At 37.0% G+C, this 22,906-nt stretch overlaps 1 protein-coding gene across 1 annotated transcript in view; it reads right to left on the bottom strand.

The window, feature by feature from the left end:
* LOC111925676 (semaphorin-5A) overlaps window positions 1-22,332 on the bottom strand; it is a gene marked incomplete at its 5' end in the record, with an annotated part of 64,725 nt that extends 42,393 nt beyond the window's left edge. The window contains one exon of the mRNA XM_086872691.1: window positions 22,154-22,332. Coding sequence (XP_086728817.1) covers window positions 22,154-22,332 — 179 coding nt within the window. The remainder of the gene's footprint in view (window positions 1-22,153) is intronic.
* Between the last annotated feature and the right edge of the window lie 574 nt (window positions 22,333-22,906).

Genomic DNA, 22,906 nt, shown 5'->3' with positions numbered 1-22,906 from the left:
CCCATTGGAGATTGATTTATTCACATGAACATGACAGGTTCAGAGATTTTGATCACTGCACTTTCTGATGAGGTAGCAGAAAGGCTGTGATCTGCACTTCTGAAAATGAAGTCACTTAGTAAGGGATGTGAATATGGATTTGGAAGCCCTGTGAAGATTGAAAGATACAGTTGCCAGATCCATCCAGCACCAGATGTTTTTTATCTCATCTTCAAAAACACCAAATACCAGAAAGTTCCAATCATCTACTCAGAGGATATTCAAAGATGGAAAGTTAATGTGCATATGAAAATCCATATCTTCATAGTTCAAAGGCCACTCCTCTGTATGTAAGTGAAAAGAGTGAAAAAACCACAAACTCCCATTCCCCAAGTTCCTTTAAAGTAATGTTGAGAGCCTAGACACCTCCTATGGCAAGTAGGTATAGAAGGTAGGTTAAAAAAAATCCATTGTGCTACAAACATCTTTTTCAGGCCTTGACCAAGGCCTGTGGAAGCAAGCTGAATAAAAATTTCACTTAAGCACAATTTAATATGTCATCATACCGCAAACATCTGCCTTTCCTCTGAGCAGAAGTTACAGCTGAGCTGACAGTTGTGACTGTGTGCCCACATCTCAATCACTGCTTCTACAGTCAAGTAGATAAACACAAAATCATCTTCAGTTATAGCTTGTAATCACTTGGACAAGGAGGCACTGAAACCAAAAAGCCAACATATTTGTTTCTGCCAACTCTGCTATGGGAAAACATGACCTCTACTAAAGGGGGACACCTGAGCTAGTTAAATTGCTGTAGCAAGCATCAGTTTAACTCATGTGTTAGAGCCTTCTGGCTATGTGGGGAAAAAAATACCACAAAAAGTAAAAGGACAATCAAAACAATAGCATAGAATTTTACAAGTTGCTGACTGAAAAGCAGAAACATAGAAACAGATACTTGAAAACTTTGCCTCTAGTTGTGATTATAAATTAGATTCAAATTAACTACAAATTTTCACATTTGTGCTTAACATGCTCAGAAAGTTAATTTCAAAAAGAAATTAAAAATACACAATTGTCTGTGATTTTCTCATGAGTGGATATTAATTTTTCAAACCATGTACACTTAACACAGGATTCAATTTCCTAAATATATGGCTCTGTTGCCATTTTAAATGCTGTAGATTACCTCACCTAGCTTCCAAACTGTTCTAAAAGCATGTAAGTCTCTCATATGGACTCTTGTGGAGGCCAGTGGGCCAATTAACAAAGAATCTACAACTGTTCCTTGGAGGGAAAGCTCTTAGATGAGTTCCTTCTTTGTTTGGGCAACTAAAGGAGTCTTCCCCAGCATGCCTTGTAGTCTATGTACCCCATTGGTCCTTCCCCATTTGCTGTGCCCCTGAACCCTCAGTTGACTAGTCCTGATGCTCCTATAGAAACACCTGTTCCCCTCTGACTATCTGGAGTCTTTTGTCCCTGACCCCTTCACGGTAGCCGGAGCTCTCCTCATCCTGGACCAAGAATAAAGGCTTCTTGCAGAACACCACACAAGGCTTCAATCCCTCCTTCCATGTTGCCCAAAGAGCTGCAATCAGTCAAGAGCCCTTATTAGGGATCAGTGCTGAGATCACCCCTGGCAGGGCAGGAAGTCTCTGTGTGCTGGACAGTGACCTTCCAAGTATGCTTCTCTGGGAAAGTCGCAGCACCTGGACCATAGCCAAAGCCACGACAGCCTCTGACTACAACTTTCACCCAGAAGTTCACACTCCCTATAGCTTCCCAAAAGCAACATGTCTCTGTTTAGGCAAATCTGCATCCTGCCTTTGTGTCCACCAATGGTGCCTGTCATTTTTCAGAATCACATCAGAACTGAACCTCCCATTTCACATTTTCAATTTAATTTGTGTCAGTCTAAAAACCTCCCTATAAATCAATGTCTCTCATACAACACTATTTTTAGACATTTTAATGCACTTGGTTTGATATAAAGTATTTACAAAATGTTTAATTTGTCTACATTTTATTTTTGAAATCTGTCTGCAAAGAAAACACTTTCTGATCTTCAGCCAATTCCTGGTAAGACAGATTTTTCTAGGGAAAAAGAAAGCACTACTTGTATGCTGAGTTCATATGCTCTGTTTCCAATATGAGGAAGATACAGCAAAAATAACTGAGGGCTTCCTTTGCACCTCCTCAAATAGGAGCTAGTCTGTAGGTGGCAATACCCTGGTGTAAAACAGATCAGGTTTTAATTGACAATAGCCTGTGTGTTTCAGCTCAGGATTTCTGAACACTGTGCTCTGTTGCTCTGAGGAAAGTCCTTAGTATTAAAGGTCTTTCATTTTACACCTTGTTTGATGTCTCATCAGAAAGGCTAAGCACTGCATAGGGGCAAGGTGGCACTACTAAAAACATGGAAGCTAGAAGCTTAATGAAGAAAGCAAAAAGAGAAAGAGATTATAGACTGTAAAAAAAATCATAGGAAAGAAAATACTGTGGTAATGGAAATAAATTAAGGAATAGAGTCTGGTTTCCTGATAAATTTAAATCAAAGCACAGTTCAAATTTCAATTCAACTCATTTTATGAGTTTCAACAAGTTGGACATACAATAATATATTAACACAATACTCATGAGAGCTCTTCAAGAAAGACTTTACTACTTAATGTACACACAGGATCCTTAGCTTCTCTTTATACACAGAAATGATCATCTAAATCTTGCTATAAATCAAATTTCTGCATGCCAGCTCTGCCCCGTTTCTTGACATAACATTCACATAAAGTCATTTATGGGAGGAAGGAAAAAAGGAAATGATCGAGGATTGATTCACACTTCAGTGATCAAATTGGGCAGAAAAAAACCCCAGTTTTTCAGTGAATATGACATCTACTAGAATTTTTCTGTTCAACACACCAGAAAAGGGACATAGACAGCTAAAAGCTACAAGCTGAGTTACATTCCAGAGACTGGAAAATTTAACTGTGGCACATGCCTCCAGGATTCTGAGGCTGCAGCTTGCCATTGAGTAGTTAGGAATGTTGTGCTTGCTTATCAAAGCAATATGTAAACAAACCCATGTTGACTTATCGGAAAATAGGGATGGGTAATGCATGATGTTGTATTTCTAATATTCCTAGCAATGCAGAAAAGACTTACTGCCTGTATCTATGTTCCATGGCTAGAATATAAAAGTGAAACTCATGTGACAAAATTTTAGGTCAGGGTCAGGATGGGTGCCCTGAATTTACACTGTAGGATTTATAATACAGGCTTCATTTTGGCAGGTCTGTAAGCATACCATCAACTCTGCCATTTTCAGGACAATGACAGTAACAGCTGGAAAATAAAAGTGTTAGTGTTATTATTTTCTTTAAAAAGGCAATTTGCTCTGTGTAAGTATTTTGTATTCACATTGTGATTTTAAATTTGAAATGTCTGGCCATTTATAAGCATTCTAGCCTATCAAATAAAACTTTAAAGGTAAGTTTGATGATAACTACACTGTTGGAGCAATCTATCCCTGAAGGACTGCACTCTGTGGAAGGCATCTATGCTGGAGCATTTCTTGAATAACTTCAGCTTGTGGTAAGAACTCAAGTTGAATAAGTTAATGAAGAACTGTCTCATGTAGGAGGGACCCCATGCAGGAGCAGGAGAGGACTGTAGACGTCTACCCCTGAGGAGGAAGGAGCAGCCTCTGCTGATGTAATGATGATGTGTAATGAACTGACTTCAGCATCCATGCCCACGCCCATAAAGTTTAGCCTGGAAAGAAGGGAAAAGTGAGGGAAAGGTTCTTTTATGAGTTGGTTTTAAATCTCATTACCTTACTCCAATTTGACTGGTAATAAAATAAAATAAACTAATTTTCCCAGTCAAGTGTGTTTTGCCCATGATGGGCAACCTAGTAAGAGATCTCTCCCTGTTCTTATCTCAACCCAAGAACCTTTTACTGTATTTTCTCTTGCCTACTGGGATGAGGAGGGGAGCAGCAGAGCAGCCTTGGCATCTAGCAAGCCTCAATGCATGACATGGCAGGGTTGCAAAGGTAGCCTGAAGTTGTACATACACAAAGAGAAAATTAAGATTTTTGTGTTGTGGGTTTCTTTTCCATATTGGACAAGTTGGTAAAGCATCCTTCTCTCTGACAGCCTTCTCTGATACTCAGGAATTTGTCACCAAAATATAGAAGTTCTCAAGAAAAGAAGTCTTTATTCTAGATGCTCAAAGACAAGGGAACACCATTAAAACCAGTAAAGGCAGACAATGGGCCAAAATAGGTAGAACAGGTAGTCTACTTTGTTTCTTATTTTTCCTTAAGAAGTCTAGGAAAAAATCCTTATGGGGGGAAAAAATATAAAAAGAAAATTAATAAAGACAATAAATAAAAGATAACGACATTCAGCTGTTTTCATACCCACAAGAAGTTCTTAATGTGACTACATAAAATAAAAACAGTTACAGCTAAATAAATTCCATTGATAAGAAAATGCAGGTATTTGGTAGGAGTTTGGAGATGAAGGTGTGAAGATGCAAGCAGTCCCAAGGATCCCAGGGGAGAGGGAAGAAAGAAGATAACAGAATGGAATTTTCCATAATCTTCATGCAGATAAAATTCTCACAAATCCACAAAGGGAAGGCTTGAGTGTGGCTTCCTAAATGCTAATTCATCTGCTTACACTGTTGCAGTTCTTAAAAAGCACAATTAATGATATATCTTCTAACTTTTAGTTCTGTAATTCATAAATGTGCTTATGTGGGATTTAAACTTTGGTCACAGCTTCTAGTACATCTTAATACAGTGGCTTCTCATCAAAGCATAGGTGTTTCATTACGTATTTTAGTATCAGTGATGATGAGGTACAGAACATGCTATGCAGTTAAGGTTTGGTTTATAAAAGCAATCACTCTGCAGACACTGAATTGTATTCTCTGTCCTAATGTATTGGAGATGTAAAAATGCTCGCGGGGAGAGACTTCTCCAGGGTCAAACTGTTCAAGTATAAGCAATTTATTATAAGGGTAAAAGGAGGGTAGACCCATGTCTGCCACCAGCCTCGGTGTCCACGTGGTCCGGGGGAGGGGAGAGAGCACAGGTAAAGCAGGGGAGGTGAGGTTGGAAGGGGGAGGGAGGGAATAAGAGAGGGAAGACGAGAGGGGTAGGAGCAGGGAGAGGGGGCTGAGAGTTAAGAGTGGGGGAGAGGGGAGCTGGGAGAGGGGTAAAGAGAAGAGGTAAGAGGTAAGAGGTAAGAGTAAAGAGAGCAAAGTTCTTGTTACAATCCAATATATCTTTTTCTATCGTGAATATTCAAATTATTAGTAACCAATCACCATGAGACACACCCACTAAGAATTTACATACAACCTATGAGCTTCCCTATATTAACATACAGTGTTGCATTTTATACTCTACAGAGCTTTGCAAGTTCTTTCCTTGCTTCTTAACTTTTGGACTCTTATCAGCAGAAGGACATTGTTTTATCAACAAGGATTCTCCTCTAGCTGGCTAGGCTATTGTTCTTTGGTTAACCAGTACTCAGTATCCTATAACTTAAAGCAGGCTTTCATTTCTACTTTGATTCTAGCCTTCGTATTTTCACAATCTAGTGCCAAACAATCACATTCATAAGGTTTCCCTGTTTCACCTTCCCCAACACTAATGGATCCCAATACTGTATGAAACCTAAGCCATTCAGCCCAGGTACTTTTGTACCAGAGAGAGGCATGAGAGAGATGTCAGGAATGGTACATGTAAGTTTACAAAGGATTTGTTTAAGGTGTACAAAATCATGCATCATTACCCATCTTTCTTACTCTCAACATCAAGTATTGCTTAGAGAAATTTTTTCAACAGATATTATTTTGGAACAGAGCTTTTTTACTTAGCCTTTTTCTTTCTTTTACATTTCATACAAGCAAAAGAATATTTTTGTAGCTGTTTTGTCACCTAGGATTGCCTCTCTGTCTCTCTGTTTAGACAAGTTTGTGAGAAGTCACAACTTTGAAGGTGTTTGTTCCTTAATCTCTAGCTGATATAGCCAAATGACTTCTTAAATTATGGAAGTGTTTTTAAAATCTCATGATAAAGTTAAAAAAGTTAATGTATCACCCTGAAGGATGACAAAGAAAGTATCTGATTTTGCAAAATGGAAATTTCACTATCTGTTTCCTTTGAAAGTGTGGCAAATGCAACAGGTTAATTTTTTGTTTTTAAACAAGGGATCCAGAAAGAATCAGTCCAATGTGTCAAGGCCTTATCCTGCTCAGAGCAAAAAGACTTTTCTTTTTGTATGTGTGAATGTTCCAAAGGGCATTTAGCTAATACTTGAACACCGGATCTGTAATTATATGGCTGCTCATATGTCTCAAAACCACAAAACATTACAGAAAATGCAAATTACTTTTTGTTTGATTCAATGACCTTGAACCTCAAGCAAATTTAAATTATTCAGTATTTCAAGTCAAATGAGAATAACATTCTCAAGCACTTTACATGCCCATCACTCCTTCCATCAATTTTGTCTCAGAGAACAATTCTTAGCACAGGAGGAAACTGAGTGAGATACAGGAACACCATCTTCTGCTATAATAGTACTAAATGTGATTATTACACCCTGAAGTGGTGTTTTATCTGAAGAGACCCTTTCTTCTAGCAGGAAGGACAAATGGGTACAGAGATTGCTTGCATTTCTAACAAACAAAGCAATCCCTCGCTAGAGGGTCATATGGATTCACATTATGCGAACTTCAGATTTCCTTGCAATTCCTTTAATGAGGTACCATGAGCCCCTTTCATACACTGAAGATTATTAATTAAAAAAAAAATATTTTAGGCACAGGAGCTTAATAAAAGCAATGAGAAGGAGAGATGTATATTTTATATTTACTTTAATTAAGTAATAAACAGAAGCATCTGGCTCAGAAGAACTTTTGATCAGAAGAGCAACATGTAATGTTAAGATTGTGTGGATTTATGTTACATGTTATCATCTTCTTTTTGGCAAAGTGAAAACAAACATGGCCCTGCCTGGCATCACAGCCAGTGAGATGTGAATATACAACAGTTGCATTTGATCAAGGAAGTCTCCTACTAATCAGCACTTAAATGAGAATATACAATGTTCCCTAGCAAGACCAAAAAACTCAGATGTATCTTTATTTGCCCACAGGATAAAGCTACTAATTTAGTACTAAGAATCATAAGCTCATGACAAAAGTGCTTTATTCCAGTGGATATGAAGTCTACTGCATAAAATGCAGAGACAACTACCCCAATCGTTAGCTGAAATGGGATTTTTGAAACATTGATGTCCATATTAAGAGATTTGTGTGTGAAAATTCAGTGTGTTTTGTTTTCTTTTCATGGGTATGGCAAGTTCTGTTAAATCATCTGAGGAGCCCCTCTTGCATTCCAGAATGAATGGACCGCCTGAAACCTAAGCATAACTAAGCCACTAACATCCTTCCTAGCTTTGTAGCTCAGTAAATAGGGAGTAAGTGCTGTTTGTATCAGGCCACAGGTTTTTGCATTAAGCCAGCAAGATAGGCTAAAGGACCTGCTGGGCTGTGCCTGAGCTGTGTTGGTTTGCGTGAAGATTTGCTTTTGCAAGCAATAGCAATTTTCTAATTACCAGATCTCTATTAGGTGCTTTAACCTTTCATCAGCTCTCTTATAATGTTGCCATATAATGTCTACACCTATGTATATTTTGTAACTAATAGGTATTTGTAACATGTAGTTACTGAGAGCAGGATGACCTATTTAAGAAACGGCACAGATGAAGCTTTGAAAGAACTGGCAGAGAGCAACACCTGAAGCCCAAGGGCTATAAACATCTCTGATGGCCGGTTGCTGGTCACCAAATGAATGCAACCTCAGAAGCAAGGTAAGTCAAGCCATTCTTTTCAAGCTTTGGGATGGCAGAGAGAAGAAAGAGCAAGCACACACCATGTGTAAAACACACATTACACCTTAAATTCAGTTGTAATTTGGACTTGCAAATCAACAAATAATAAGCAAGCCATGAAGCCTCTTAACAAACATAAAAAGTTCCCAACGATGTTCTAAATTGAGAAAAAATAAATTATAAATATCAAAGTCATACTTCTGGCCAAGGGCTCAGTGTACTGACCAGTTGCTGTAAACCCATCCCCATATTGAAACCATCAACCCCCACATTGAGGTGCGCCAGGAGGGCCAGCCTAACACCAGAGAAAGGCAGAGACCAAAAAGTTTGTATTTATGTTACCAGAATATAATTTAAACTATTTGATAAGGCTATGTAAGAAACATTAAACCTGTAATCTGACTAAGATTAAATTCTTGGCTGCTTATAAATGGTGTATTGTGTATTCTCTTTTGCCTGTAACAGGATTAGAAGTGTTAGTAAATAGGTGGGAGTCCAAGCAATCTGTTCTCTAGCTTAACTGCAAGTTTCTCATAAAATGCTTCACAGCTAAGAATATTTTCAAATATTCATGTGCAACTTTAACTCTGTTATTGTTACTAGATCCTATACTGGAATGATTGAGTTTGCAACTTCACAATTTCTTTAAATCTAAACAAATAAATAAATGATGTTTCTTATATGTAATTGTGATGATGTCTTTATCAATATCAACAAAGGTATATGAAACTTATTTTCCACCAGAATCTTTGAATTCAGAACTATGAGATGAGAAAATGTGAAACAAAAATCCAGATGCTCTATATTTAAGATGTCTTTGTTACCATGTGATATCAGCAAAGACCTATGAATGTCATGGTCTGATTGTGATTATACAGTAATTATAGTCCTTTGATATAGAGGGTGTAAAGAGGACTGTAAAATGGAGATCTCTTTAGAATGGAGACCCAGGACAATAATGAGAACTACTGAAAAGTTTTAAAATTTGTTTCTGAGTATGCGAATACTTTTATAACAGTCTAGGAATTGTTTGAGGCAGAGACTGACATTCAAACTTTTTGTTTTATTTGCTTGATTTTTTTCCACAGAGCTTCAAACTTCCATTTTCACACCCTTTTCAGAAAAGAATCAAATTCAGACTTCTCATTCATAGCATGCTACTTCAATGTTGGAGTGGGAGAAAAAGTGACAGAAAGGAATCCTCATCAGCATCAAGTCATGGAGAATATTGTAAAATAAAAATAATTCTGAAAATAGTTCTGAGCATGAGGCCTTAATCAGGTAGAGCTCCCATCTGCAGGCAGCCAGTCATTAGCCCTTAGATTAGCAGAGGTGGAAGTTCTTCTCCAACATTTCAAATCCCATCAAAGGCTTAGGCAGTGGTGAGTAAAAAACGGTTTCCCCTTACTATTTTTCTACTTTTCTGAAAGGAGTGAAATTATTTACTTCATTTGGTATGCTGTGAAAATCTAGCATGCAATAATTTTTACCAACCAAAAAAAAGTGTCCAAGAATTTAAGAATCTTGGGTAGTAGGAAGAGGAGAACTGTAATAAAGGTCCTGGCACAATTCAGCTCAGATTTCCTTAGTTCAGAACTTTACTGTGACATAAGCAAATGGTGAATGTGAATCTGTAACTTGTGTTAATATAGGTAAAACTGCAGTCATCATCCACTACCATTTATTTCACTTTTTTGTCCCTCACCAGTACATATTTTCAAGATTCATTTATAATTTTGAAATAATTTAAAAGATGAGCTGAATTTAAAAAAAAAAATGTGTCGAGAATTCTTTCATCAAAATTTGCAATATTTTTGTATTAATTACAGTACTTTAAATCCCTACATGGGCACTATCTGTCCTAGACACAATGTAAGTGTAAGAAAACGGAGACATAATAATTCAGAAAGTCAGGAAGATGCTCTTCGATACAACAGGCATTACATCTTTGGCTCCTGATCTGAAAATAACAACATTGTTATTAAACAAGCTCTTTAAGATAAACCTTTATGTTTTCTAATGCTTTTTTTTTTGTTTGTTTTGTCTAATCTTTCTGTGCTACCTGGAATATTGCCAATATGATTCAGAAGTTCTCTTCTGCAATGTTTTTAATTATAGTTGGGACTGTGCAGGACTTACAGTGACTGAGATACAAATTTTATTGGTAGTAATTCAGAGAAGTCATTCATGCTTTACTGCTTTTGATGAAAGAAACAAACCCAGGCTCATGCAATGATTGGTATTATTCAAAGTATGAGAAATGAGAACAACACTTTAATTAAACTGCTAACTGAAACAGGTAAAGTCATTGCTTACCAAAATGACCATTTCACAACAAAATGGCTTTCAGGAAATCTAGATGAGCCTGAGTTCTCCAAAGATCTTCTCCAAAGATCTCCTGATCCCAGCAGAACCTATAGTGATTCAGTCAAGGCAGAGCTCAAAAATCCTTTTAGACATTTTTTAATCGGTTGGCTTTACCTTCCATATCCTTCACCTTAGGCAGTCACTCAGACAAACCTGAATTAAGCAGCTCCCCAGCACACAGGTGTCTAGTATCTGTTTTGGACTCCCAATACAACTGTGCTATTGACTCTTAGTAAAACTTTAAAATACACTCAACTACCATGTACATCAGTGCCTACACACCTTCAAAACAATCTATTTACGACACAATATGCCACAGATATACCTATATCTGTATGGATACCTTCTGTAACTTCAACACTAACTGGAAGTTAGACTGCAAGATTTTAATTGGCAAGTGTTACAGGTGGCCTTTAAGGGCTTATGTGCTTTTCTGAAGTTAAAATTTTTCTGAGATGGTACAAACTCTCTAGCATTAAACCTTCAAGTTTCCTATCACAGAATAAATGTATCACATCCTCATTTACCTTTAAAAACTCACATCCAGAAAAGCACTGAAAATTGCACTGTTTGTACTGTACACTTATGGACAAGTACAAAAATCTATGGACATATGGTTTGTTAACTTTAATTAATAGAATTGAACAGGCACGCATTCATTTAGGAAAAACCCTTTCTTTATGAACTTGTATAATCCCTTCACCACTTCAGAACACCAACAAACAAATCACAGAGCATTTAATGTTTTTTCCAAGGAAAATGCAGGGAAGGAATCAATTGGAACAGCTTTGTGTTCAAAATCATCTGTGAAGCATCCAAGTTATGTTTGTTGGCATCTGTGCTCCAGCTCTAGGGTTTGCTTTCTTAATCACATTCTTTATCCCAATGAGTAAATACTTCAGGAAGTTCAGAGGAACTAAAAAAAAAGAGCATGACATCTGAATTTGGCAAAGCAGGGAAATTATAATAAAGCATGAAATTAGTGGAACATGAACATATATGATCTTCTGGAGAAAAACATTATATGCTCTTCTTTAAAAGGAAGCTACAAACCTATCAGAACCTCTGAAGAAGTTGACAAACTTATGGATACTGGTGGTAAGCTGATACAGTTTACTTTGAATTCAGAAATTTCACAACGTATCCCAAAGGAGTTATTCCCTCTTAGGAGACCTGCAGCCACAAGCTAAACTAAAATCTATTATGCTTTCACAGATAATTAACTGCTTAAAAGATGGTGAATGGAAGAGAGGAATAAATGGTCAGTTTTTCCACAATGAATGGTGTTCTGTGCTGTAAACCTGTGTGGCTAAATTGATTCAACAGCAGGGAAAGTACTGTACCTAAGATGGTACCTAGATTCAAATAAAACCCAAAATCAAACCACTCTTGAGGGTGTGCTGCAGGAGGAAAAAAGGAAAGGGTGAGTATAAAGTGAAAAAAGCACATGCTCCTTATCAGGTTGGGACTGCAGGGAAAATGCAGTTCTAAGAACTAAACTCATCAATAAATTTCCTACAAATAATCAAAGGTACCTACCTTACAAAAGATGAAAGATTAATAGTTCATTCTCATCTCTATTTGTCTGACTATATTAGGCAAAGCTCTTCTGTAACTTTAGAAAGGACAAATACTTTTGTAAAATCATGTACTCTTGTTATTTAAATTTTCCTTTCTTCTCCACATTTCATACTACCTGCCTCTCACAACACAGGAAATTCTGCTCATATATATTTTTCTTCCTATGAAGTTTACAGCAACATTAGTTAGTTTTCTTGGGACTATAATGGAAAGCCAGATTTTGCTTTACAGACAGAGTATCTCATATTGTTATACTTCTTCAGTTTTACTTAGAAAACTAACTAACAAATACAACACCAGTCATTCTGAAAACAAAGGAAACAAGTGAAAACAGTTCCCTAACTAGAGATACCAAACAACACTACATTTTTACTTTTATTTTTTTTTCAAAATTACATTCATATGACTCCCAGCAAGATTTTTGATGGATTAATTCCTATAATTTACCAATGTTTTTTTCCTTGCCTTCTGTGTAATGGATCATTTTTATACTTCATACAAAACTGCTGATGATATATATACGAGATATATATATATATATGGTATATATGTCTAATATTTAATTTAGTCCTACATTTCAGAAGAAGATAATATGCACTGCTATTACTTCTTTTTCTAAGTACTGTTGGAGTCAGAGGCACAGAGTGTGCCCTTATCTCTGATACCTGGCTCTGACATCCAAGAAAACAATGAATTTCATATAACATCCTGAAAACAACTGTTAAGGTTAAATAGAAAAGCTAGGAGTGTAAATGTGTAAATTAGAAAGTTTTCTTATGTCACTGGGTGAAAAACTTAAAGTTTGGAGTTTAAAGTTGTTTAGAGAACAGAAGACAAGATGGAGGATTTAGAGTGTTGTCTCTTGTCCTTTCTTCTTCATCTTTTTCTTCTAGAGGTTTTTGGGTAGTAGTAGGTAATTGGATAGAAGATGCCACAGTGCAGCACACAGTTGTTGGGTCATTGGGTCACTAAGAAAAATAATTTACTTGGCATCTGTTAATTGGGTAAACGGACATACAAAAGACCTTGAAGAAGATCTTTGTTAGCCATTTTGCGCCTTTCTATCTTAGCGCACATAGCTCCTTGTAGCTTGTATGCATGTAATGCAGATAAGAGAAGAATAAACAACCAAGTCCGAACAAGAGAAAAAACAGCCTCACTCTCATCAACTTCAGTTCAAGGGGAAAAAGAACCTAACCGTGAGAGTCATATGGAGACACTTTACAACTCTTTAACAAAATATTCATTCTGCCAAGCTATCTCACACAAATGCTTCAATATGTGCATTGCAATTCTGGATCAGCTTTTCAGTTAGAGGTAGGATACATAAATTAATTATTTTTAATACGGAGCTTAGTGCCTTTGCAAAGAGCTTTATGTATTTCTATGTGAAAACATACAGTATACTTCTAGTTTTGTGAACATCTCCCTGAAAATTTCAGAAACTTCTGAATTAATTTATTCTCATGCTTTGAACATAGTGCACATATTTCATTTCAGCTTAAAGTGGAATTATAAATTTTCTAGGTAGAGTAACAGCCAGATATGCTCTGGATTTCTGCTTGCTAATGTCATCCAAGACTGAAAATACTTGGCTAAGTCAGGCAATGCCAAGAGATGTGAGTCTATTGACTAATTCTCATGTTTTTCATAGAGTTTATACTGATGGGATGGGAGCAGAATAAACTCAGCTGTGACAAGTGTAATTTTTGCCAATAAGTGGTATATCCACAGTAGTATGACATTACCAGAACATTAAATTGACAAAGTCATATACAATGTCCCCACAAGCACCAACATATAAATGACCTTTTACAATTCCTGAATTCTGGAATCTGCCACTACCTTCATAATTTTCATAAATTAAAGATGGGGCTTCTTTTGAGCAATGGAGCAATTGTGCTGAGCACTGCACAGATGTTGGCTGAGTAACAGTCTTGTATCTGACCTGGTGCCTGGCAATCCAGCCTGTGTAACTGGCAAAGAATCTGCAGCACCATAATCAGCTCTGCTGCTGTGGAGGGTTTTCCACTTTTCCTTCTGGAGATCAATTTAAATTACAAAGAGATTGAAGGGAATCTGTCCTTCCTCTGAATCAGATAGCTGAAAAAATACAGATATTATCTACAGCGGCTTTTCTCCATCTCAAGCCTCTATGACAAGGCAAAGCAAAAACTGCTTTTTGGGGCTGACCTAATTCTGGACCAGTCCCTGTCTATGTAGGGGCATTACATAGTCTATGTAGGGGCATTACAAATTTCAAATGATAGATAAATGAACACCTGTATCTTTACAAGGTAGTAACTTGTTTCACTGATCTCTTATGCTAGAAATTGTTCTAAGTAAAAAGGTTGGAGATTTTCAAAACATAAACTGAGAGGCCTGTTTTTATGACTTCAGTTTTCTGATGTTTCGGATGAAATTACAAGTATTGTTGAATTAGAAAAACTGTTCTGGAAGGATTAACGTTTTTATTTTCAGCTGCATTTCTCTAGCTGGAAGAAATACACAGCATGATGCTGCTCTCGAGTAACAAAAGGGGTTGTAATAGGATGGCTGTGACACTTCATCCTGCTCTTCAACCTGTAAGGACAAATCACTCTGTATTCTGGTAAATGAGTGTTTGCATGAGTTTATACTCTCAGACAAGAAGAATACAATCCCATTTACTGGAGTATTCAGATCTAAATATTATTATTTCAGAATGCTGCTATAAGCTCAGTCACATCATCCTGGAGATACAAGTTATAAATAAGCACAATGAAAATGTATGTTTGCCTTTTTTAAGGCTCAGGAACATGTGTTGTAATGCGTTTAGAAAAATGGTATAACCCAAGATGTACCCCTGAAATACAGAATGTTAGCTTCCCCCCTTATCTCTTCCCCCCCAGTTTTCCTTATTGGCTGTGTGAATGCAACCCTTCCCCTGACTTCAAAAAGGAGTGCGTTATCAATTTTCTCTCTCTTTCCCCACACGATCTCTGGAATAAAGCTGGAATACCATCTCAGCAAGGGAGAGAGCCTCACTTGGGCCTCTGGTCCATGCTATAATATCTTCCCCACCTCCCTGGTTACAGTGGGATGGAATGTGGCTATAGAGAGGCAGTGAATGTATATAAAATATATGGATGCTAGCTTTGGAGCAAGCTGCAGGCCCCATGGCTTCTCAGTCCTGCCTGAGAGCTAGCCTGAGAAATTCATAGGAGGATTTCAAAACAATCCTCAGAGACAGAAAACAACTGCCAGGTGCTGTTTGTCTGTCCTCTTGTTTTCCCTGCAGGAGAAAGTCAGGAGGTGGTGTACACCACTGACCAATGATGGTGATGTAGCAGTTAACTAACCAATAAGAGTTTCCTTTCTGTATTTTCCACGAACTAGTCTATATAACAAGGCTAAAGCAATAAATTGGAGGAATTCTCCTGTTCTGGCTCCCTTGAGAGTCTGTGTCGTTCTTTTCGCCGTTCCTAATAGAGCGACAAAAATATAGCAAATGTATTTGTTCAAGATGAATGTCAGAGGCTTTGAATAACTAAATTTTCATTTGGTGGCAGCACTATTAGTGCAGAAGTATTCTAAGTCAACAACTTAATGTGAAAGGGAGAATTGAATGAAACAAGTAGAAAAAAAAAGAAAAAAGGATGTTTTGATAACTCCATCAATAAATATTCAGAAGGTTTTTTTAATTATTTCTCAACCTAATATAATTTGTGTAAGAACAGGGCTGTCTGACACTATTTTCAATGAAAATTAAAATCCTACCATAGCCAAATAAATTAAAAATTACTATTATGCCCTGAGACCAAGTAAAAATAAAAGCTGGCACATAAATATAATTAATTTGGGTGGAGTTCCATGTAATTGCACTCAGATGGCTAAGGACTACTGTCAGTCAGGTCAGCTAACAGATCAGTCTTGCACTCTTCAAGAGTTGTTGCATTAGTGAAGCTATAAATGGCAACAGTACATATTACTTATTCAGGCTTCATCCATCCCTCAGTTTAAAGAGGTCAAATTGAAGAATACTGAAACAAAACTTCTTTGTGTTAAGGTCTATATATGAGCAGACTTTCTGGTATAAAATGTTTAAACACAATTACTGTGTTTGCACTGTGACATTTTAAGTACAGGTGACCAAACCTAAAACAACAAAATAAATCAGAGGGACGATTTGTTGCAAACTGATTCAACACTCCCTTACAAAGAGGAAATGCCATTCTAGATCAGACATGCCTTCCCTGGTAATTGTCAAATGGCAGCACAGACATAAGCAGAATGAAAAAAGCACAGCTCTAAATCTAATTGTTAATATTCAGAAAAAAGCTTTAAAACTTTAAAATTTTATTTACTATGCTAACAATCTAAATTTTTTTATCTATTAGAATTCTGCTACATCCTAATATCCTCCAAAATTTTAGTTGTGGAGTTTTATTGGTTCTTAAGATTTAAGCCTCAACAATTTCTGGCAACAAGTTACATCATTTAACAATGCCCTGGATAGAAATTAATTGCCTTCACTAGCTTCATATTTCCTTAAAACTCAGTATAGTATAGTACAGAGTGCACAGAAACCCCAGTGTTCCCTCTCTAAACCTGTCACTAATTTATATATTAGTCCTTTATACACTAGAACCCTGTGTACTCTGATTTATGAGAATCCCAATCTTTTCCCTTTCTTTGGCACATTTTCCTAAGCTCAGCCCTCTTCCAGTGTGGGCCATATCCTTTAAGAACAGTAAGCATGGCTACAGAACATTTTTATGTAACTGCTCTATCAGATTTCTGAAGTAATTTTCAATGTTATGCTTCATGCACCCTTTTCCCCCATTTTTAATTGCAACTGTACAATGAAGGTTGCTACTGAACTGACTACAGTAAGATTAAGGTTTCTCTGTACTTAACAAAGATGTATCTTTGTAATGGAAGAGACTTTGAAATTTGTAGATGAAATCATAATAAGCTTTCATGACTTCAATCATTGACACAAAGCTGTCAGATAAATTCAGCTTCAAAATAAGCTCAACTTCGAAGACAACAGCAGTGTTGGAGTGTGAGGTGTCCCCCACCCAGGAAGACAAAGATTTAGTTTCAGATAAGCATTGTTAAAGCGAGAGGTGTGGCTTTAAAGCCTGGGAAGAGTGGATTCTATTCCTCTGCCTCAGTGGATGGGCCCTGTGAGCCCAGGAGGAATTGCTCCACCCTGGACCCTCATGGGGTGGCAGTCCAGGGAGGTCTGATTGGGTTTGAGTGCCTGGGGTTTCTCCCTTGCTGTATTCCTATTAGTCTCTGACCTTAAACTCCACCCTGGTTCTGTCCTACAAAGCCCATCACCCTGCCTCTGTTTGGGACTCTTTCTCTTAATCTAAGCCAAGTTTGTTGTTGTATTGAATAAACGGTTTCCTGAGCAGAAGACCCTCTTGTTGGAAAACCATGCCAGTCACCAGCAACTGTAGCCTCCCTGGACATGATCTTGCAACCCCGGAACGCTATATTGGAGAAATCACATTATTGCAAGACATGAAATGAAAATTGTGATTTTATCCATCTTCAGACTGCTACAATCATCTCTTCTGAGATTAGTTTACATATGAATCCCTAGACTACCTTTTTTTTGTCTCCCTTGGGAATAACTTGCTGAAACTTCCTGAATGCTATAACTGATTTTTTTTTCCACCACAGCACAACCATTCTAGCTTATAGCTAGAATCATAAACAATTCACACACCATGGTCATTCTCCTGTCTTGTTCCTCACTGTGCTTCAAGGTGAAAGCAGACACTTCTGTCAAGTTCATATCTGCAATTATGATACAGAACTCTTAATTTCTATTACTTCAGCCCCCAAAGACATCTAGTGCCTCCTATATGACATGCAAATCAACTTTTGTATCGATGATGCCCGAAAAGTTCAGGTCACCAGAAAACATAATCCAAATTTATCATCCAAAATTACTAAAAGCACTTATAAGTAAAATCTGTCTAAACACATTCCTTTAGAAGATCTAGAGTAATCTTCCAATAATCTGATGTTTCTCCTTCTAGGACAAACTACTAGTATGTCCATTGGAAAAAAATGGGCAAATCTAGCATTGATGTAACAGAGATCTCGAAACTAATATAGCTAATAATAACTCTATGTACCCCCTCTATCATGAATTTAATAGCATTTACTTTGAAGTCACTCCATTGTGATTGTCAGAAACCCTTTTTATCTTCTTGAAGAACTGTGTCAGAAAGATACAAAGTGGTCTATATTAGTAATATCCTAAGGGACTGCACACCAACTGGTTCCCTCCCCCAGCTGGTTCGGGAAAAAGATTTCCTTGGAGAAAAGTGGAAAAAGCTGTTTATTTAACAGAAATTGAATAATATTAAACAATAAAACCTCTTGCTGTTTGATGAGATGGCAAATCCAGAAAAAGTCCTTTCATGGGATGTAGCTTAGCTCACTCAGTCTCTTATCAGTCCCTCCTGCACTGTAAAGTGCTGAGGCCCAGGCACCAGTGGGCCACAGGTATGAGCTCCCAGGGTTTGTCTGGGTTTGCAGTCCAGAGCAGGTTTGAACAGATCCAAGAAAGAAGGGAAAAAACAGTCCAGGGAACTTCTCTGCCTCAGCGAGCTAAGAACTAACTAAATGCAAATGTCCTGCTGTCTGTCCGTGCTGCAGACAACATGGTCCAGGAGCAGGATGCGGAGGAGTGAGGACTCGTTCTGAACACAAACTGCGGCTTCTTCTTTTCCCTGCTTCACTCTTAGAGCCAGTCTTAAAGGTGCAGAACTTAACATGTAACATAAGCAAGACTACTTGGGATACAAACATCATAAAATCACCCCAGGACACAATCTTTTTGACTTTTATGAGCCTCTATGGTCTAATTCTCCTGTATCATATTGATTTATGGTTTTCCATATTCAGTGAAAATACCTTCAGTCCTAAGTCTACTGGCCACCCATTTTCATGTATTGAGTGCATTTAAGCAACAGATGCATCTTTAAGATACCATCATGGTTTTCTCTCTGTGGAATATGCATCAAAAGATCTATCATTATTATTTTATAAAATAAGTTGGAATTAATGGTAGGCAACTCTAGAGTCCTGATAAAAAATATTCAAGTGGCTTGGCTGATATCTGCTATAAGACAGATAAAGTCAAGAAACCAACTGATAAGAAAAATGCAAAAAGACAAGCACAGGCAGTAGCTGCCTGATGTGATATTGCAGCATAGGAGCAATACAATCAAGCTAGAAGGAAGAAACACTTTTCATTAAAAATTAGGTGGTATAAATCATTAGGTGGACATAGAAAATAGCCATTAATATGGCAAAAGCTGCAAAATAAGGACAGGAAAATAGATTAGGATTGGCTATACTGCAGTCTCACAGCCAGGATTGGAAAGCAGAAGAGGCGGGTTCTCATAAGAAATTAAATCAAGTCTCCTGATACTTTTGGCAAGCATACTGTAAGACTCCCTTTCTTACGTTTATAAAAAGCAGTTGTTGTTGGTTTTTTACCATGATTCCCTAAAAACTAAAGTTCTAAAAACAAAAAATTGGCACAGCTGAAAGGGGTTGCAAGACTGCATTTCATCCATTCTACACCTCTGATGCATCAAAAATTTCTTTTCATTTCAAGATGAAAATGAAGATGAAGTAACATAGTTACTATCTAAATATTTTAATATTTAGATTACTACCTAAAAATTTTTAATATTTTAAATAATCTTAAATAAGTTCTCCAGTCCTCTACCCATTTTTCTTCTCTTCACAGGCCACAGACACTGAACTATTCAGCTGCAACTCATGCTCCTCAAATGATGTGAAGGTTTCAGAGTTCATCCTCACTGAAGAAGGTAAACCAGAAACCTGGAGAGGCTCTTCATAGTTTAAAGCTATAATTTAATGGTTGAGAGAACCAAGCACTTTAAGTCTCTGAGTCTACTTTCAACTATGCCTTTAATACACTTGGTAAATATTTGGCTCATAACACCTTTTACTCCATACAAAACAAACAGTAGATAGTATAGATTACTGTCACTTTCACTGCAACCCTTCCTGAGATTTTTTTAGTTTCTCAAGTACTCAGAGATATTCAGGATAAAAGTTTTTTGAAGTAAACTAAATTCACTAAATATCTTGTACAACCTAAGCTGAGTATCACTATAAGCAGTAAAGACTGGAAAACAGTAGTAAGAAGACACATTAACTTCTCCATTATTCATTATGGTAAAAATTAATAATTCTGTTTGGAAAAATACATACCTACAACAATAAAACCACAATTTGGTTGGAGCAGAACATCCAGCAAATTTCATATTTGTGCTCCTCATTCATAAAGCCTTATTAATATAAATATTTAATCCATCCAATTATTACAAGAAGGCATAAAATTATTTCTGATTGCACTTTCTTAGATTAATGAAACAAACTCAGAGAAGAAATAAAGTACTTTTTCTCCAGCTGCTCTTAGTGACTAGGGCCTGCTATGGCTGCAAAGCCTCTGAATCAAGACAGGTTCAAATTCAGTGAAACTTAAACAGAAAACAGAGTTCATACCACATTCCTTGCAATACCACTGGGGTTTCTAGAGGATTTCTACAATGGATGGGTTTCCATTGGTGCATAAGTTCTAGCAAGACAACTATGTACTCCAAAGTTTGAAAACATCAATGTGATAATTTTCTAATCAACAAAAAATCTCCAGAACATTTCCATAGCTGAACTGGTAACTATTCTATGATGCAGCCGAGTATGTGCTGAGACTGTTAATAAATTATACACCTCAGTACCATTAATCTCAAATTAGTTATAATAAGAAATTTTGGCACTAAAGGTTTTCCTACTTTCCTCATAGACCTTTCCACGAAAATTAGAGCCACATATTTTTGGTTTAAGACCATGGCAAGGTCCTTTGCAAAATAAAATGCTGCTGTAGTACACAAACATTATTATAGGATAAATAGGAACAAATGAGGCAGAAAACCTTCATATTGTGCTCTTTTCAGTGCAAGTCAGGAAGGTTTACCAATATATCTAGACCATATGTCTGCTTTCTTCGTGTACCATCAGAAGAGACAAATATTTTGGAAAACTTTGTAGAATTCTAAGTTATTGGGTTAATTCTTAAAGTTCAACTGAAATAAAAGAACAAGCCTCTTGGATGTTTTTAATCTATGGAAAATGCAATTCTATCACCAGAATAAATTTTAAAAAGAGAACAAATCCTGGGAAAATGCATAAAATCTTCAAATTAGAAATCGGTAATAAATTATCCTCTCTTTAATATTGTATTACTGCCAATCTAACAAACAGCCCACAGATTATGACAAACCTCAAAATTAGGCCTCTCTGAAATTAAGACGTAAAAATTGGTTTAACTGTGAAAAAATGAAAAAAAGAATCTTCTGCTTCTTTACCTACACACCTTTATTTGTTCAGATATAAGAAAAATCCCCTACATGTTTTCCCATATGTTTCTCTTAATAAACTGGGTATCAATAAAGCACTTCTACTCATTCAAATCATCCCATTGTAGATTCAAACCCTGACAGCTGCTAGGCTGCTGCTGTGCCAAGATCACTACTGCTATCCAGTCTCACCTCAGCACTTTCCTGTGCTTCCATGAATTCACTGATTGGCTTCTTATGTATTTAGATGTGAAATTTAGCTTTTTCTCTGCTGTACAGAACATGGTACACTGGAGTCCTGGGCTCATAGCTAGGGTTCCTATGCACTCTGATGATAAAAATAAAAAAACACTATAAACATGCAATGACACAATCTAGATCTATACCAACCTCACCTCAAGAAGCTTAAATTCTAGATGATAGTGTGAAAAAGCTGAATTATATATATTTCTGATTGATAAATTGTGTGTATTTCAGCACACACAAGCAACACAGAGACAAAAACAGTCTGCTGACCACTCATGTTAGCGTTACAGCTTATAGATATACATAGATGCTTTATGGGCACAGAGCATTAGTGTTAGGACAGGCAGAAATGACTTCAAGTTTTGCCAAAGGAGGTTTAGATTGGATATTAGGAAAAATTTCTGCACTGAAAGGGTTGTCAGGTACTGGAACAGACTGCCCAGAGAAGTGGCAGAGTCACCATCCCTGCCAGTATTTAAAACACACATAGATGACTCACCTGGTAATATGGTTCAGTGAAGGAGTTGTCAGAGCTGAATTAATGGTTGGATTTGATAACCTTAGAGGCCCTATCAAACTGAACTGATTTTATGATTCTATGACATAGAGACATCTGTGGTATATGGCCATAGAAATTTGATGAAGAGAAAGCTGGAAATTGCTTACCATGCTGCAGCCAGGACAGTCAGGACCATTTTCACATGTCCTGCGCCGTGCCTGGATCCCTCCTCCACACTGAGCCGTGCAACGCTCCCATGGCCCCCAGCCTGTCCAAAACACATGAGGGGTGCACAACAAATGCTCATTGCAGTACCTGTGAGAAGAGAAATAAGGAGGCAAAGAATCTATTTATTATCAAGACAAGACCTCTCCAAGAACCTCCCTCATTCACACAATTTAGATAGATATTTGTACAGGGAAATATTTTATGCAAAGGGCCTGTCCCTACTCATTAAACACTGCACTAACAGTTGTCACACTGCACAGAATGTCTAAACATTTAAGTGGGCTTTTTAGATTACAATTGTGTGGGTGGAGCATTTGTTTGCTTTATTCAGTTACTTTATACATTCCATGCAATGCAGCCACACAATTATACTGCTGTCATGTAAGCAAGATTGCAAAGCACTTTATTAAAAGCAGTTGCGGTTATCCCTCTGTGGTAGTAAACCAAACAGAAGGGCAAACATTCATGTAAGAAGTCTTATCAGTATCCAGCTAAGAACTCATTAGGATCCATCTTTCTCATCTTCAGATAGTGACACTTGTTTCTCTGCTTCTATGGGCAGTATAAAAGCTAAAACATTGATTCTAGGCCTAAAGAAACTTCACTTGTTTATAATGTTATTACTTTATCTTTTAAAGGGTGTTTTTAAGTATTATAATCTTTAAAGGATTTTCCTGTAGGCTGAAATTGAT

This window comes from Cyanistes caeruleus, unplaced genomic scaffold (assembly GCF_971803275.1).
Source record: "Cyanistes caeruleus unplaced genomic scaffold, bCyaCae1.hap1.1 HAP1_SCAFFOLD_74, whole genome shotgun sequence".
Taxonomy (NCBI): domain Eukaryota; kingdom Metazoa; phylum Chordata; class Aves; order Passeriformes; family Paridae; genus Cyanistes; species Cyanistes caeruleus.
Note: the sequence above shows the minus strand (reverse complement) of the source record. Positions and strands in the feature narration are given on the sequence as shown.